The 16373-nt window shown below is 36.7% G+C and overlaps 1 protein-coding gene across 1 annotated transcript; it reads right to left on the bottom strand.

Moving 5' to 3' along the window:
- Positions 1–10617: 10617 nt before the first annotated feature.
- On the bottom strand, positions 10618–16168 carry LOC139840098 (D-galacturonate reductase-like). Its single transcript, XM_071830322.1, has 4 exons — positions 15770–16168; positions 11791–12034; positions 11242–11421; positions 10618–10999 (listed from the first exon to the last, which is right to left on the bottom strand). The coding sequence occupies exons 1-4, from the start codon at positions 16090–16092 to the stop codon at positions 10775–10777; spliced, it is 972 nt and encodes a 323-aa protein (XP_071686423.1). The 5' UTR covers positions 16093–16168; the 3' UTR covers positions 10618–10774.
- Between the last annotated feature and the right edge of the window lie 205 nt (positions 16169–16373).

Here is a 16373-nt window from a genome sequence, read left to right on the forward strand (position 1 = left end):
CTCAAAACTGATCAGAGTTACCTGAGTGTATTATGTAAACCATCAAAAGCCATCACCATGAACCACCATCGATCACCACAACCATTGAGTTGTGTTTATTGTGGAACACCAGGACACAAAATAATCAACTGCTATAAATTCTTGGGTATCCCAATTGGTGGCACAAACTGAAACATTGCAGAGTTGTTGTGGCAGAAGAAACCGACAGCAATGAAGTAGTCACCGGCAGCAATCATCGATTACCTGCAACGGCAACTACAAAAGGTAACCCAATCCTTGATTTACCTCATAAATTGAACGAATGGGTGAAGGTAAAATCTTCAAACCCTAATTTTGCTTCAAAACAATCGATTAAACAATCGATTAAAGTGATTGAGGTAAACACTAATCACTGTAAATCGATGGGAGTAATGAACCCTAATCAATTCTGGTGTCTTCAAGATGAAGAAGAAGAATTACACCCTAACCATATCTCAGATTTGAGGCAAACGGTGAAGGGAGAGAGAAGGCTCTCGAAACCCACACACAAAATGACTGGTTCTGGTAACACGTTTGACCAAGTTAAATCTCAGATCACCACAACCCAGTCGATGGGTATTAAATCTCAGATGGGTATCAAAATTAAAAGGGCCCAAGCCCAAAGTTCATTTAAGTTTGATCAAGATAGTATGGAGGTTAAGTCTGAAAAGGCCCAAGCCCAAAGTTCGTTTTTCTGTGGGTATAAACCAGAAAAACACAATTCAAAACAAAATTATTTGGAAGCCCAAAAACATAATATAGATTTCAAACAGGCCCAAAACTCATTTTTCTTGAAAAATAAACATGTAAATGAGTCTCGTTTTATCGAAAAAGCCAATATTGTTTCAACCGACACAAAAAATAACGAATGGATTTTCGATTGTGGTGCTACTCACACCATGACATTTGAAAAATCAGGTTTTTTTTTCCGAATCAAAACCTCGAGTTAATAAAATTCAAACGGCCAATTGTGGCATTGTACAAGTGGAAGGGGGTGGGAGAGTTGAAATTACTCCGACTATGAAATTGTCTAATTGTTTATATATTCCTACCCTATCTCATAAACTTTTATCTATTAGTCACGTTACAAAGGAACTGAATTGTTCCATTTTATTACACCCCACTTTCTGTATCCTTCAAGATATCAGGACTGGGGTGGTTATTGGGCGTGGTATATATATATATATATATGTATATATATATATGTATATGTATGTATATATATATATATATATATATATATATATATATATATATATATATATATATATATATATATATATAAGTAACCCAACAAGGTACCGTGATGCTTGCTCACGGAACACCTACAAAAGATGCTTGGTTATAGCATAGGAGGTTGGGTCACCCATCTGTCGGTTACTTACATGCTTTATTTCCTAGCCTTTTTCCATCTAATATTACTTTAAACTGTGAAACTTGTATTTTGGCTAAAAGCCACCGAAATACTTTTAAACCCAATAATACAAGAAAAGAGGTACCTTTTGCTTTAATCCATTCGGATGTATGGGGTCCTGCACCGGTTATTGGGGGGGAAAATTTCCGGTATTTTGTCTTATTTATCGATGACCATTCTCGCATGACTTGGATTTATTTTTTAACACACAAATCAGAAGTGTTTGAAAAAATTTCTCACTTTTATAAAATGATACAAACCCAATTTAATAAAAACATACAAATGTTGAGATCCGATAATGGGGGTGAGTTTGTAAACTCATCAATGAAATCTTTTTGCGAAAATAATGGGATTATTTATCAAACCTCGTGTGCTCATACCACCGAGCAAAATGGCATATCCGAACATAAGAATCGACTACTTTTAGAAATGACAAGAGCTTTATTAATTGAATCCCAGATTTCGAAAAGTTTTTGGCCCGAAGCCCTTGCTTCCGCTACCTATCTTATCAACCGTTTACCTACTAAGGTTTTGGACACAAAAACCCCTAAAGATACGCTTTCCCAATTCCATACTCTTCCGACTTCATTTAGCATTGAACCTCGAATATTTGGGTGCTCGGTCTTCGTCCATATTCCAAAACATGAGCGTACCAAACTAGATCCATGTGCAGAAAAATGTGTCATGGTTGGCTATGGAATAAACCAAAAAGGTTATCGGTGTTACAGTCCCAAAAGACGTCATGTTTTTACCACAATGAACTGTTGTTGAAACTGAATATTTTTACAATAATACCCAACTCACGAGTGAGGGGAAGAATGAAAGTAATGACACTCTCAGTTGGATGACATGGATTCCACATCAAATACCTCAAACACAAAACCCTGAACCACCTCAAACACAAGAGCCTGAGCCAACACAAAACCCCGAACCTATACAAACTCCAACACCAAACCGAGCCAACACAACCAACACAAAACCATGAACCCACCTAAACTATCCCACCAAACCATGAGACTACTGAAACCTCCTCGAACAATGAACATCAAACCCATGAGGAACAAAATGATACAAATTTCGATGAAACCACCCAACGATATGTCCTACCTCAAAGAATCAATAGAGGTGTCCCACCTAAACGATATTCACCTGAAAAAGAAGCGCAAAGATCCAGATATCCTATGGCTAATATAGCACAGGGAAATCTGTCAAAAGAAGCTCATAAATTTAACTCCGCAATCTACTCCGAAAATATTCCAACCTCTATTGAACAAGCTCTAAAATCAAAAAACTGGAAAGAAGCAATGAAGGTTGAAATGAGAGCTTTGAATAATAATAACACGTGGGAAAAATGCGCCAAGCCTCAAGGAAAGAAACCAGTAGGATGTCGATGGGTATTTACGATAAAATATAAACCAGATGGAACTTTTGAAAGATACAAAGCTCGACTGGTTGCAAAAGGGTACACTCAGACATACGGGATTGATTACTCCGAAACTTTCTCACCAGTTGCAAAGATTGATACCATCAGAGTTCTCTTCTCTATCGCTGCAAATGAAGATTGGTCACTTCATCAATTTGATGTGAAGAATGCTTTTCTCCATGGCGAGTTAAAAGAAGAAGTCTATATGGAAGCACCACCTGGATTCACCGACAACTTTAAAAACAGGGAAGTTTGTCGACTTAAAAAGGATTTATATGGGCTAAAACAATCGCCAATGGCTTGGTTTGGGAAATTTACTTTATTTATGAAAAGATACGATTTCAAACAAAGTAACTCAGATCATACTCTCTTCTTTAAACGAAAAGGAAATTTAATTACATGCTTAATCATTTATGTTGATGATATGATAATAACAGGAAATGATAAAGAGGAAATTTCTAACTTAAAAATGAACTTATTTAAAGAATTTAAAATGAAAGACTTGGGCAGGCTTAAATATTTTTTGGGGATTGAAGTATTACGATCCCAACAGGGAATATTTATCTGTCAAAAGAAGTATATTCTTGATTTTCTTGCAGAGACATGTATGATTGATTGCAAACCAGCTGATACTCCAATGATTCCAAACCAAAAGCTATATATGGAAGATGAAGCTGATCTTGCTGATAAAGGGCAATACCAAAGGATGGTGGGAAAACTCATCTATCTTGCTCAGACTCGACTAGATATAGCACATGCAGTCGGAGTTGTGAGTCAATTCATGCATCAACCACATGTTTACCATATGGAAGCCGTAATGAGAATCATCAGATATTTGAAGAAAACAGCGGATCATGGAGTTGTTTTTAAAAGGCATGGACACCTAAAGACTCAAATATATATAGACGCAAGTTGGGCTGGAGAAAAAGAGGATAGAAAATCTACATCCGGATTTTTCACACTTGTTGGGGGTAATTTAGTCGCATGGAGAAGTAAGAAATAAAAAGTTGTCTCACTTTCAAGTGCCGAATCAGAATTTAGAGGAATAGCCAAAGGAGTAGTCGAGGCCTTATGGATCAAGAAGCTTCTAACTGAGATTGGATTCCCACCAAAGGAAGCTATTCAAATCTTCTGCGACAATGAAGCAGCTATTGTGATTTCAAAAAATCCAGTGCAACACGATCGAACGAAACATGTTGAAATTGATCGACATTTCATCAGGGAGAAATTAGATAGAGAAATCATTTCTCTTCCGTCTATCAGATTAGAAGATCAGCTAGCCGACATTTTTACCAAATCAGTCAACGGAAGACTCTTCAGCGATGTTCTAGCTTATAATCAATAAACTGATCATTACAGTCTTTCAATTCTTACAAGATAACAGTATCATGTGCATGACTAGGAATTTGAGTTTAATTATTATTTGTCATTTGCAATGTATTAATTAATAATTAATAATTTCTTAATTAGAATGCTTTTTTAAAAAAGTTCATTAATTATAATCCGTTTTTAGCCAGTTTGGCCAAATTTTATGGAGTTGTGTGTTGAGAAAGAACAAAAAAGTGGGTACTTAGAGAATGGATGTACTGGTTTTTGGGTAGTGGACATGGGAACGTGGGTTGTAAGTTGGTGTCATTTTCTTGTTTTCTTTTTTGGATATAGGATCATAGTTTGTGGTAAAAAAAAATAACAGTTTCTTTTTCCTTTTGTTTCTATTGCTAATATATTGCAGTTTATACGGAGTATATATTTGTGTTCTTTTTGTTCCTTTTTTTCATTTGATATTTGTGAGTTATTAGGGCCTATGTTTCAACATGTTTTAGCAGCCTAAGTCACCACTTTATAGTCCACCACTCATGAGATGTTAGAATTCAAAAGATAGGTTTTTATGATATTCCTGAAATCACATGAGAAATGAAAAAGATCCGAAACTAACCATGGGACGCACAGGAGAAGAGACAAAACTAACCATAGTTCATGATCATTGCAACTGTATACAGATACTCCTGAGATACATTCATATTGTTTGAACCATTCTCTTCTAGGGGTCATGTGAAAAGTAGCTCCCGAGTCAAATAACCAGACATCAACAAATGTCTTTCTGCCTTCATTTGCTACCACTGCCTCACTAACCAAAGCAGTCCCATCATCTGAAGTGCTTGCAATATTTCCTTGAGGATTTGAGTTATTTAAACTCCGACAATCCTTCTTCAGGTGACCTTTCTTGCCACAATTGTAGCATGTATATGTCTTCTTCTTTTTAGACTTTGGTTTACCATGATTGTGACTCCCACTTGGGCCACGTTCCGTTGATCTCGCTCCTGACACCAATAAGGCCTCCACTTGTCATGAACCGGCCTGTTTGTCCTCCTTGTTATTGCGCCGATTTTCTTCTTCTAGAATAGCAGCCGCAACTTCATCATAGACTAGATACTCCGAGAGAACATTATTGGTTAAGTTAATAATGAGTTGATCATACGAGTCAGGTAGACTCTGAAGTAAAAGTTCAGCACGTTCTTTTGGCTCTATATTGCAACTTAATGAAGTGAGTTGAGAAAATAGAGTATTCAAAGAATTAATGTGCTCATTAACTGAAGTAGATTCATTCATGCGCAGTGCATAAAGTTTCCTCTTAAGGAATATTTTATTGTGGGGTGATTTGGTCTCATACAATTTTACGAGGTGATCACAAATCTCTTTCACCGTCTTCTTTTCTTCAATGCTAGAAAAAACGCCATCTGCTAGTGCCAGATGAAGATTTGCGATAGCCTGGCCGTCCATCCCTTCCCATTTTTCATCAGTGACTTCGGTGGACCGTCCACTAATGGCCACCAAACACTTATCCTTTCTCAGGATAGCTTTCATCTTTAGTTTCCATAATGAGAAGTTACTCCCGTTGAACTTTTCAATTTCAAATTTCGTAGACATTTCTATAATCACAATCTTCTTTTCGACAATACTATTTTTCTGAGAAATAGTACCCGAGAACTTTTATCGAGTGAAATTAATCTTACTTATTTTCTGATGTGGACGATCCACTCCCGTGGTAACCACAGAGCATACGATAAGTAGATTAATACACACTAGATATTAGAACCTTAGCTCTTGATACCACTTGTTGAGAAAAGCGACACCGAATTACAGCAAACCGCTAATAATACTCGAAATAATGACAATAAAGGAACACCAAGATTTAACTTGGAAAACCTCAATAGGGTAAAAACCACGGGAAAGGAAAGAAACACTTCACTAATAAGAATAATAGGAATTACACTTCTCTCTAATTACAAGGATACGCACAAATCTTTACATCTCTTGTAATTAGGAGATTACTCACAAACTCTCTATTTAATTATTAGTATACAATGAAGAAAGAAAGAATGATTTTGGTATGATTGAATGAGCTTGCTAAAGGCTCATATTTATACTACATAAAACGAGATTAGGTGAGATTACGCAGATACTATGGTTCCAAAGTCAAAAAAACCTCACAACTTGTATGCGCATGCCACCAACCATCAACTTGTCTAATTTATTACTAATCCACCAACCATCATTATTTTAACAATCTCCCACTTGAAGTTTCGATTGAAGCCCAATCAATCTTCACACGATAATCCTTCCTTGCCAATGATGTTGCTTACGTTTCCGCTAGGCCGCACGAGGAACGACACCAAACAAACTTGTCACGGTTGATTGACTTTGTTAGAAAATCAACCACATTTTTATCAGTATCAATTTTCTGCATATCCACGGTTCCTTCTTCCACTTTCTCATGAACGAAGTGATACTGAACTCATATATGCTTTGTCTTTGAATGAAATGCCGGATTCCTTGCAAGATGCAAGGCACTCTGGTTGTCACAAAATAGAGTGATATTCTTTTATTTGTGTCCGAGTTCCTCCAACAACATCTTCAACCATGCTGCCTCTTTAGTAGCTTGAGTAGCTGCTACATATTCTGCCTCTATTGTTGACGTCGCCACAACTGACTGCAGTTTTGAAACCCAGCTTACTATTCCACGACAAAGTGTAAAAACATACGCGGTGGTAGATTTACTTTTATCGATATCACCCGCATAATCTGAATCAACATACCCTTTGACAATAAGTTTCGGTGCCCCATAACATAATGCAGCATCTAAGGTTCCCTTGATGTATTTAAGGATCCTCTTTACCGCATTCCAATGCTCTTTATCAGGATTCGCCATGTACCGACTAACTACTCCCACTGCATGTGCAATGTCTGGTCTTGTACATATCATTGCGAACATTAAAATTCCCACTGCTGATGCATACGGTACGCGAGACATCTCCTTCCTCTCGTATTCATTGCTAGGACACATAACGGAGGATAACTTGAGATTAGTAGGAAGTGGGGTTGAGATTGGCTTACTATCTTGCATATTGAAGCGCTGCAAGACTTTCTTCAAATAATTCTTTTGAGAAAGCCAAATCTTCCTATTATCTCTATCTCGGTGAATTTGCATCCCTAGAATCTTGTTTGCGGCACCCAAGTCTTTCATTTCAAACTCCCTAGCCAATTGAGCCTTCAGCTTATAAATACGATCTTTGTTGGGGCCTGCAACCAACATTTCGTCTACATATAATAGCAAAATGACAAAATCATTGTCCCCAAACCTCTTGAAATATGCACAAGGGTCTGCATAAAGTCTGTTATATTCAAGACTCATTATGAAAGAATCAAATCTCTTGTACCAACATCTCGGCGCCTGTTTGAGAACATACATAGATTTCTTTAACCTGCAAACCAAGTTCCTTTTTCCTTGTAGTTTAAAACCTTCTGGTTGAAGCATATAAATTTCTTCTTCAAGATTTTCATGAAGAAATGCAGTTTTCACATCTAGCTGCTCTAGATGCAAATCAAATGTAGCACACATCGCTAGAACTACTCGAATTGTTGTAAGTCGAACCACAGGAGAAAATATTTCATTAAAGTCCGTACCTTCTTTCTGAGCATATCCGTTAACCACCAGTCTTGCACGATATCGCTCCACTTGATCATCGCCATTTCGCTTGATCTTATACACCCATTTATTTCCAATAGGTTTTCTACCTTTCGGCAATGGCACAAGTTCCCATGTTTTATTTTTATGAAGAGCTTCAATTTCTTCCTGCATAGCTGTCATCCACTGAGATGCATCTGAATGATTTAGTGCCTCGCGAAGAGTTGTTGGCTCTCCTTCCTCTGTTAGAAGACAATATGCAACATTGCTTTCCATAATATAATCTGAGTGCCACCCTGGACGTTTCCTTTCCCGATTAGAAATCATCAACGACTACTTGATTTTCATCATGCTCTGGTACTACTTCAGAAGAATCTTTATGAAATTCATTACCCACCTGTATCGGTATAGTTTCTTTTGAAGTGCTAACATCTTTAAGATCTTTGTCTTCTGTAAAGACAACATCTCTGCTGATGACTACTTTGTGGGCGGTGGGGTCCCACAAATGATTCCCCTTAACTCCATTAGCATACCCCAAGAACAAACACTTGCTGGACTTCGGATCCAACTTTGTCATTTCTTGAGAATTGTACATTGCGTACACATGACTTCCAAATACATGAAGGTCAGAATAATTAACTGGTTTTCCAGTCCACATTTCCATCGGCGATTTCAACTCAATTGCAGTTGATGGTGACCGATTTATCACGTAACAGGTAGTACTTACTGCTTCTGCCCAGAATGATTTTCCCAAGCTTGCAGTTGCCAACATCGCCCTTGTTCTATCTAACAAGGTTCTGTTCATCCGCTCTGCCACTCCGTTTTGTTGAGGAGTGTATGCCGTCGTGAACTGCCTTTTGATACCTTCTTGTTTGCAGAACTTATCAAATTCATCACCAGTGTATTCTCCTCCATTATCAGTCCTTAAACACTTGATCATTTTACCAGATTCAAGTTCAACCCGCGCTTTGTAAACTTTGAAAACTTCAAACACATCCGCCTTTCTCTTGATTGGGTACACCCAACATCTCCTAGTGTAATCATTAATAAATGATACAAAATACTTTGCTCCTCCTAGGGATTGAACTGGTGCTTGCCACACATCAGAATGAACCAATTCTAGAATCAATTTACTTCTAGAATTTGATGTGTTAAACTTCAGGTGATGCTGCTTGCTGATTACACAATGCTTACAGAAAGGTAGCGATACCTTTGTAAGACCAAGAATAAGATTTCTTTCAACAAGAATCTTCATACCTTGCTCAGACATGTGTTCAAGCTTTTGATGTCATGTCATAGCAACTTTATCACTTGAACTATTCGAAGCAACAGATGCTTCCGATTCCTGTACCGTCTCGCCTTTCAGAATGTATAAATTAGCACCCACCTTTTCTCCTTTCATAAGTATAACCGCGCCTTTCTTGATTATCATGATCTTCAATATTTCCTTGAGGATTTGAGTTATTTAAACTCCGACAATCCTTCTTCAGGTGACCTTTCTTGCCACAATTGTAGCATGTATAGGTCTTCTTCTTTTTAGACTTTGGTTTACCATGATTGTGACTCCCACTTGGGCCACGTTCCGTTGATCTCCCTCCTGACACCAATAAGGCCTCCACTTGTCGTGAACCGGCCTGTTTGTCCTCCTTGTTATTGCGCCGATTTTCTTCTTCTAGAATAGCAGTCGCAACTTCATCATAGACTAGATACTCCGAGAGAACATTATTGGTTAAGTTAATAATGAGTTGATCATACGAGTCAGGTAGACTATGAAGTAAAAGTTCAGCACGTTCTTTTGGCTCTATATTGCAACTTAATGAAGCGAGTTGAGAAAATAGAGTATTCAAAGAATTAATGTGCTCATTAACTGAAGTAGATTCATTCATGTGTAGCGCATAAAGTTTCCTCTTAAGGAATATCTTGTTGTGGAGTGATTTGGTCTCGTACAATTTTACTAGGTGATCCCAAATCTCTTTCGCCGTCTTCTTTTCTTCAATGCTAGACAAAACGCCATCTGCTAGTGTCAGATGAAGATTTGCGATAGCCTGGCCGTCCATCTCTTCTCATTTTTCATCAGTGACTTCGGCGGACCGTCCACTAATGGCCGCCAAACACTTATCCTTTCTCAGGATAGCTTTCATCTTTAGTTTCCATAACGAGAAGTTACTCCCGTTGAACTTTTCAATTTCAAATTTCGTAGACATTACTATAATCACAATCTTCTTTTCGACAATACTATTTTTCTGAGAAATAGTACCCGGAAACTTTTATCGAGTGAAATTAATCTTACTTATTTTCTGATGTGGACGATCCACTCCCGTGGCAACCACAGAGCATACGATAAGTAGATTAATACACACTAGATATTAGAACCTTAGCTCTTGATACCACTTGTTGAGAAAAGCGACACCGAATTACAGCAAACCGCAAATAATACTCGAAATAATGACAATAAAGGAACACCAAGATTTAACTTGGAAAACCTCAATAGGGTAAAAACTACGGGCAAGGAAAAAAACACTTCACTAATAAGAGTAATAGGAATTACACTTCTTTCTAATTACAAGGATAAGCACAAATCTTTACATATCTTGTAATTAGGAGATTACTCACAAACTCTCTATTTAATTATTAGTATACAATGAAGAAAGAAAGAATGATTTTGGTATGATTGAATGAGCTTGCTAAAGGCTAATATTTATACTACATAAAACGAGAGTAGGTGAGATTATGTAGATACTATGATTGCCAAAGTCAAAAAAACCTCACAACTTGTATGCGCATGCCACCAACCATCAACTTGTCTAATTTATTACTAATCCACCAACCATCATTATTTTAACAAAATCGCCATTGTTAATAAGCTTTACATAATACAACGAACCAAACAAATACTGTAATATCTACTGTTCAAACTTCTTGACAACTTTTGTTTATTTATGATGATAACAAATTACATAAATGAAAGATCTGCATCAACCTCAGCAATTACTTCATTAGGCTCACCCAACATCATCCCAAAATAAATATGTTTCTGTTGAGGAATTTGGCTTATTTTGTTCAACTCCTCTTCACTCAATGACCAATCAAATATCTCCAAGTTTTGCTTCAGTCTTTCTTTGTTGAAACTCTTAACTATAAAGCTCACACCTTGCTCATATAACCATCTTAGCGAAATCTGTGTACTTCAAGTGATCACAATAAATACGTACAATACAAAAAACTAAATTAAAATTGATGTACGTAGGAAGATCTACAGGGGACGGTGCCCCATCAAAAGTTTTTAAATCACGCAAAAACAATTGGCATATATCTAATTCTTGTCCACATAGAAAAAAAGAAAACTTCAACCAATTTTCTTTTATAAAAATATTTAGTGACATAGATTGATGAAGAGGGAAATTAGATAGAGATGGAAACCTGAGCTACGGACTTTCCTCCAGACATTGCAATGTCTCGAAGAACATGTGATTCCATGACACGATTGTGACCCCACGAACTACCGGTTGCTCCTAAAGGCGAGTAACCAGTGAGAAGGATGTCATTCTTTTTGCAAAACTCATTTAGTTTTTTCTGCTGCCAAATTGGGTTCATCTCAACCTTCATCATCCACATTCATCCATGATATATATAAAAGATCATGTTAAACAGATATATTACAAATACGAGCTTCATCGCTTCTCTTAATCAGTATTCCATCCGTCCCAATTCTATTCTTTAGTATGGAGTAGTATTTTCTATTTGGTTATCCTATATTAGTTGTCCATTTTCATATATAGATACTAATAAAGATGTAGTCTTCTTTTACTCCCTTAAAGTAAAAATAAGAAGAAAAAAAAATAAAGGGTAAAAATGGAAAGTCAACAAAATGTACAGTGATATTTAAACTACGTGTTTTTTCTTGGTACAATGGAATTGGGATGGAGGGAGTAATAAGGAACAAGATGATAAATATAATCGCATATATACCTGGTTGACAGCGGGAGGGATTTTAGCGAAGGAAAGGATTTCTTCGATTCTTCGAGGAGCGAAGTTACTTACACCGATGGATTTAGTGAGTCCGAGATTTTGACACTTTTCCATTGCTTCCCATACTTCTTTAAGATTAATAGCTGATATCCATTCATTTGGAATAGGTAATTTGAACTCCTCATATTTAAGGGTTACTGGCCAATGAATTAAATACAAATCTACGTACTCAAGTCCCAAATCCCTGCAAAAGTTTAAAGGAGTCAACTTTTACTCGTAAATCATAATACAAAGTTATATAGACCTAACAATACGTATAAGCATGTCATACTCCGTAACATACTAAGGTACGGAGTTATTAATAATTTCTAAAAGTAAATTTACATACTTTACATGAAATTTTTTTATGAGTATTAAAAATATGAGTGTTCAATTTAATAGTCGCGTTTTCTTTTTTGTGGACTGTCCCAATTTAATAGTCTACGCCCAAAAATAGATAATAATAAAAAGTAAGGATAAACAGAGAAATGAACAAAAATATACAAGGTGACGATGACTTTTTATAGTGTGTGATTTTTGTCTCGTATGTTATATGTTATGTTATTCCTGCATATTTGTCATTAACATGTGCCAAACCAAATATTGAATGATTTGTTAATATGTCAGTTTGGGGTGACCCGTTGTTCCCTTTTAATAAGGGTCAATTTGAATTCGCTCTATATGTTATATTCCAAATATACCATTTTACAGTATATATCGAACGTGTTGTAAAAGCATCAAAAAGGGCATTTCTTTGTAGGTTAACGCTTTTTTTCCAAGTAGCTGTCTCTTTCTTTTTTTAGCATTAGATTGAGATTTTGTTTCTAAAGAATGATCAAAAGTAAACACCTGAGGTTTATGGTTGAAAAAACATCGAGATAAAAGAAACATGCTTAGACAAAAAGCACGTATTAATTGGGCAACGGAAGGTGATGAGAATTCGAAATTTTTTCACTCGATGATTAAAAGGCGTAACAATAAAAATAACATTAGAGGGTTACATATTGACGGGATGTGGGAAGAGTGTCCGAAAAAGATCAAAAGTGAAGTTCATCGACATTTCAAGTCTTTTTATGAAGAAAAACATTCGTGTAATCTTTCGTTTGTGGGTTTTGACACTCCATACATTGTGAGTGAAGATGCATTAGCACTAGAAGTACCGATTAGTGAAGAGGAGGTATGGAATGCCATTAAAAATTGTGATTCGTCAAAGGCGCCGGGCCCGGATGGTTTCAACTTCAAATTTTACAAACAATTTTGGTGGTTAATCAAAAATGATCTTATGAATGCTATTCATTGGTTTTGGGAAAAGTGTGATATTTCTCCGGGGTGCAATGCGTCTTTCATTACTCTAATTCTAAAAAAAACATGATCCGATTTGCTTAAAAGAGTATACACCCATAAGTTTGATAGGGAGTTATTACCAAAATAATTGCAAAAATCTTGTCGATTAGGCTTAGAAAAGTGATTAACAAAGTTATTGGGGTAGAGCAAAGTGCACATGTCAAAGATAGATCCATACTCGATAGTATTCTCATAGGAAATGAGTTGGTAGAAGATGTAAAAAGGAGGAAAGCTATGTGTTGTATTTTCAAAGCGGACATAGAGAAGGCGTTTGATAGTGTCAATTGGAAATTTCTTTTAGATATTATGAGTAATATGGGGTTCGGGGAAAAATGGAAGAAGTGGATGCTAGCATGTTTCCGCTCGGCTACGGTGTCGTTTTTGGTAAATGGCTCCCCGACGGAGGAATTCAAACTTCAAAGAGGTATTCGTCAAGGTGACCTCTTTCTCCGTATCTTTTTATTATTGCTAGTGAGGGATTGAATGTTTTATCTAATATTGCATTAAAAGAGGGGTTAATGAGGGGGGTGACGGTGGGGAAAATTAATGTTATGATTTCCCCTTTACAATTCGCCGATGACACAATATTTTTTGGGGATTGGAGAAAAAGACACGTTGGAAAGCTTTTAAAAACACTTTCTTGTTTTGAGAAGGCGTCGGGGTTACGGGTCAATATCTCTAAAATCGTCTTATATGGCATTGGGCTTGCAATGGAAGACGTGGAGTCTGTTGCTAGTAGTTTTGGTTGTAGCGCAGGGAAATTGCCATTTATTTATTTAGGTATGCCCATTGGTGACAATATGAATAAAAAAGAGGCGTGGGAAAGTGTGATTGAAAAAGTTAATAAGAGGTTGTCGGGTTGGAAATCTAGAACGATGTCGTTTGGCGGAAGATTAACGCTTATAAAATCGGTCCTTAGTAGTTTACCCCTATACTTCTTCTCGTGTTTCGTGCTCCCTCCAAAGCCATCAATCTTCTCGAAGGTATGCGTCGTAAGTTTTTTTGGGGCGGGTCAGGTGATGACACTAAACTTTCATGGGTCAATTGGGATCTTATTCTTAATTCATATGGGAAGGGAGGGTTAAATATCGGGTCTTTAAAAGCAAAAAATCTATCACTTTTGAGAAAATGGTGGTGGCGTTTTAAAGTAGAAAAAAACACTTTATGGGTCAAAGTAATCACGAGTATACATGGGCGGGATGGGGGGTTGGGGTCTACTACTAATGATTTTCGTGTGAAACATCGTTCAGTGTGGTGGAATATCATCATGATTAGGCAAGACTTTCAAAAATTGGGCATAAATATCGACAGCTTCTTTGAAAAGAAAATAGGCGATGGACGTGACATTTTACTATGGGAGGAATTTTGGATCGGCGATACATGTTTAAAACAAGACTTTCTGAGGCTTTTTCGATTGGAAACCAATACACAAGTAACCGTAAATGAAAGAATAAAGATGGATGGCAATTCGTGGTTGTTTTTGTGGAATTGGTCGAGAACATTGACGGGTCATTTGAATGGAGAGTTGCAAAATCTCGAAGAAAGGATCAAAGCAGTCGGGTCGTTACATGAAGGCGAAAGTGAATGGATTCAAAAATAGCGGGAAAGAAGTATACTCATCCAAGATTGTTGCTTCGTCTATTGATGACTTACTTCTAGAAGGTAATCAACCCGAGCTCGAAACACTACGTAATAATCTCCTTCCTCAAAAATTGGGGATTTTCGTGTGGACGGCACTTAAAAATCGGTTACCGACTAAAGTGGAACTCGATAAACGAGTTATAAATCTTGAGTCTCTTCTTTTTTGCCCGCTTTTGTAACATTGAATGTGAAACCGTGGAACGTGCTATATTCTCGTGTCATCATGCTAAGATGGTATGGGAAGGAATTCTCAAATGGTGGGGTTTTAACTTAGGGTTGAACATTGGGATGGATAATGCTTTTCGTGGTTTAAGTGTGGGAGGTTTCTCGGGATTCGCAAAGGACTTATGGCAAGCAATCGAGTGGGTAACGGGCTACACAATATGAAAGAATAGAAACCTCAAGATCTTCTCAAATGACAATTGGGCTATACCTAAGATCATCAATGAAATTCAAGTCAAGTCGTTTGAGTGGATTAAAAATCGAGCTAAGCTTCATCATATGGATTGGCATCAATGGCTTCTTCATCCCAATAATCTAAATTTTCCTCGTGTCAATAATAGGGAACCGGGATAGTGGCTATTGTCTTCTTACCTCGTGGAAAAATCAAAATGTTCGATTGCATATTTGTATATATAGTGTGATGCATATGAAACATGGCATATGCTGTATGTGTAAATGTTTGTATGTAACATTGTACATATTGATGATTAATAAAAAATGTTGCTTTTCAAAAAAAAAAAAAAAAGAAAAAAAAAAAAGACTACTTTACTACTGCAAATTGCAATCTTCAAAAACTTAATCAACGTGTAACATAATATACCAAGACCTTTATGATCTAGCTTTTTGTGACAATACCTCAATGAGACTAGAGTGAAACAAAAACAGAATAATCAAAAAACTATGGCAAATGATAATAAATAAATTATGAAAAGTATTGGTTATGTTAACTTACTTTAAACTCTGCTTGATGGCTGGTAACACCAGGTGGCCTTCGGTACCGGTACACCACAGTTTGGTAGTGATAAAAAGCTCGGTTCGCGACTTTATCAAACCGAGTCTCAAAGCTTCCTGGATGGCTTCTCCAAGAGGTTTTTCAGTCCCGTAGAAAGCCGCAGTATCAAAGTGCCGATAACCAACCTTGATTGCTTCGATAATCGCTGTTTTCACGGTTTCATCGCTATCAGTATTCGATTTAGCCACACCCATTCCAATCAAGGGAATCGGCTGTCGACCATTGCTAGAGTTTATTGTTGTCTCCGGGATGCTAATTACCATCTTTATTTTTATTTATTTCAAAGTTTTGTTGGTTACAAAGTGTGTGTGTTGAGTGTGTTTGTAAAAAAGATACTCCGGTATATGTGATTGATATTACTTCGATTTATATGTGATTTATATATATATATATTTTTTTTTTTTTTTGAAAGGCAAGATATTTATTATTAATTATAGAAAAAAGGAACGGAATAAAACTAGCAAGAAGCTAGCAAAAACAACGAAAACACGAGCAAGACACACCAACGAAAGCAAAAACGAACTAACGAACCCTGCGACAAAAC

The sequence above is a fragment of the Rutidosis leptorrhynchoides genome, chromosome 4 (assembly GCF_046630445.1).
Source record: "Rutidosis leptorrhynchoides isolate AG116_Rl617_1_P2 chromosome 4, CSIRO_AGI_Rlap_v1, whole genome shotgun sequence".
NCBI classification, from domain to species: domain Eukaryota; kingdom Viridiplantae; phylum Streptophyta; class Magnoliopsida; order Asterales; family Asteraceae; genus Rutidosis; species Rutidosis leptorrhynchoides.

Excerpts from the sequence above, each read along its gene's own strand:
- LOC139840098 (XM_071830322.1), bottom strand. The coding sequence starts at position 16,092 with ATGGTAATTAGCATCCCGGAGACAACAATAAACTCTAGCAATGGTCGA. Across the intron at positions 12,035-15,769 it reads GCCATCAAGCAGAGTTTAAA|GGATTTGGGACTTGAGTACG; the intron begins GTAAGTTAACAT and ends AAACTTTTGCAG. Across the intron at positions 11,422-11,790 it reads TCCCTCCCGCTGTCAACCAG|GTTGAGATGAACCCAATTTG; the intron begins GTATATATGCGA and ends TGGATGATGAAG.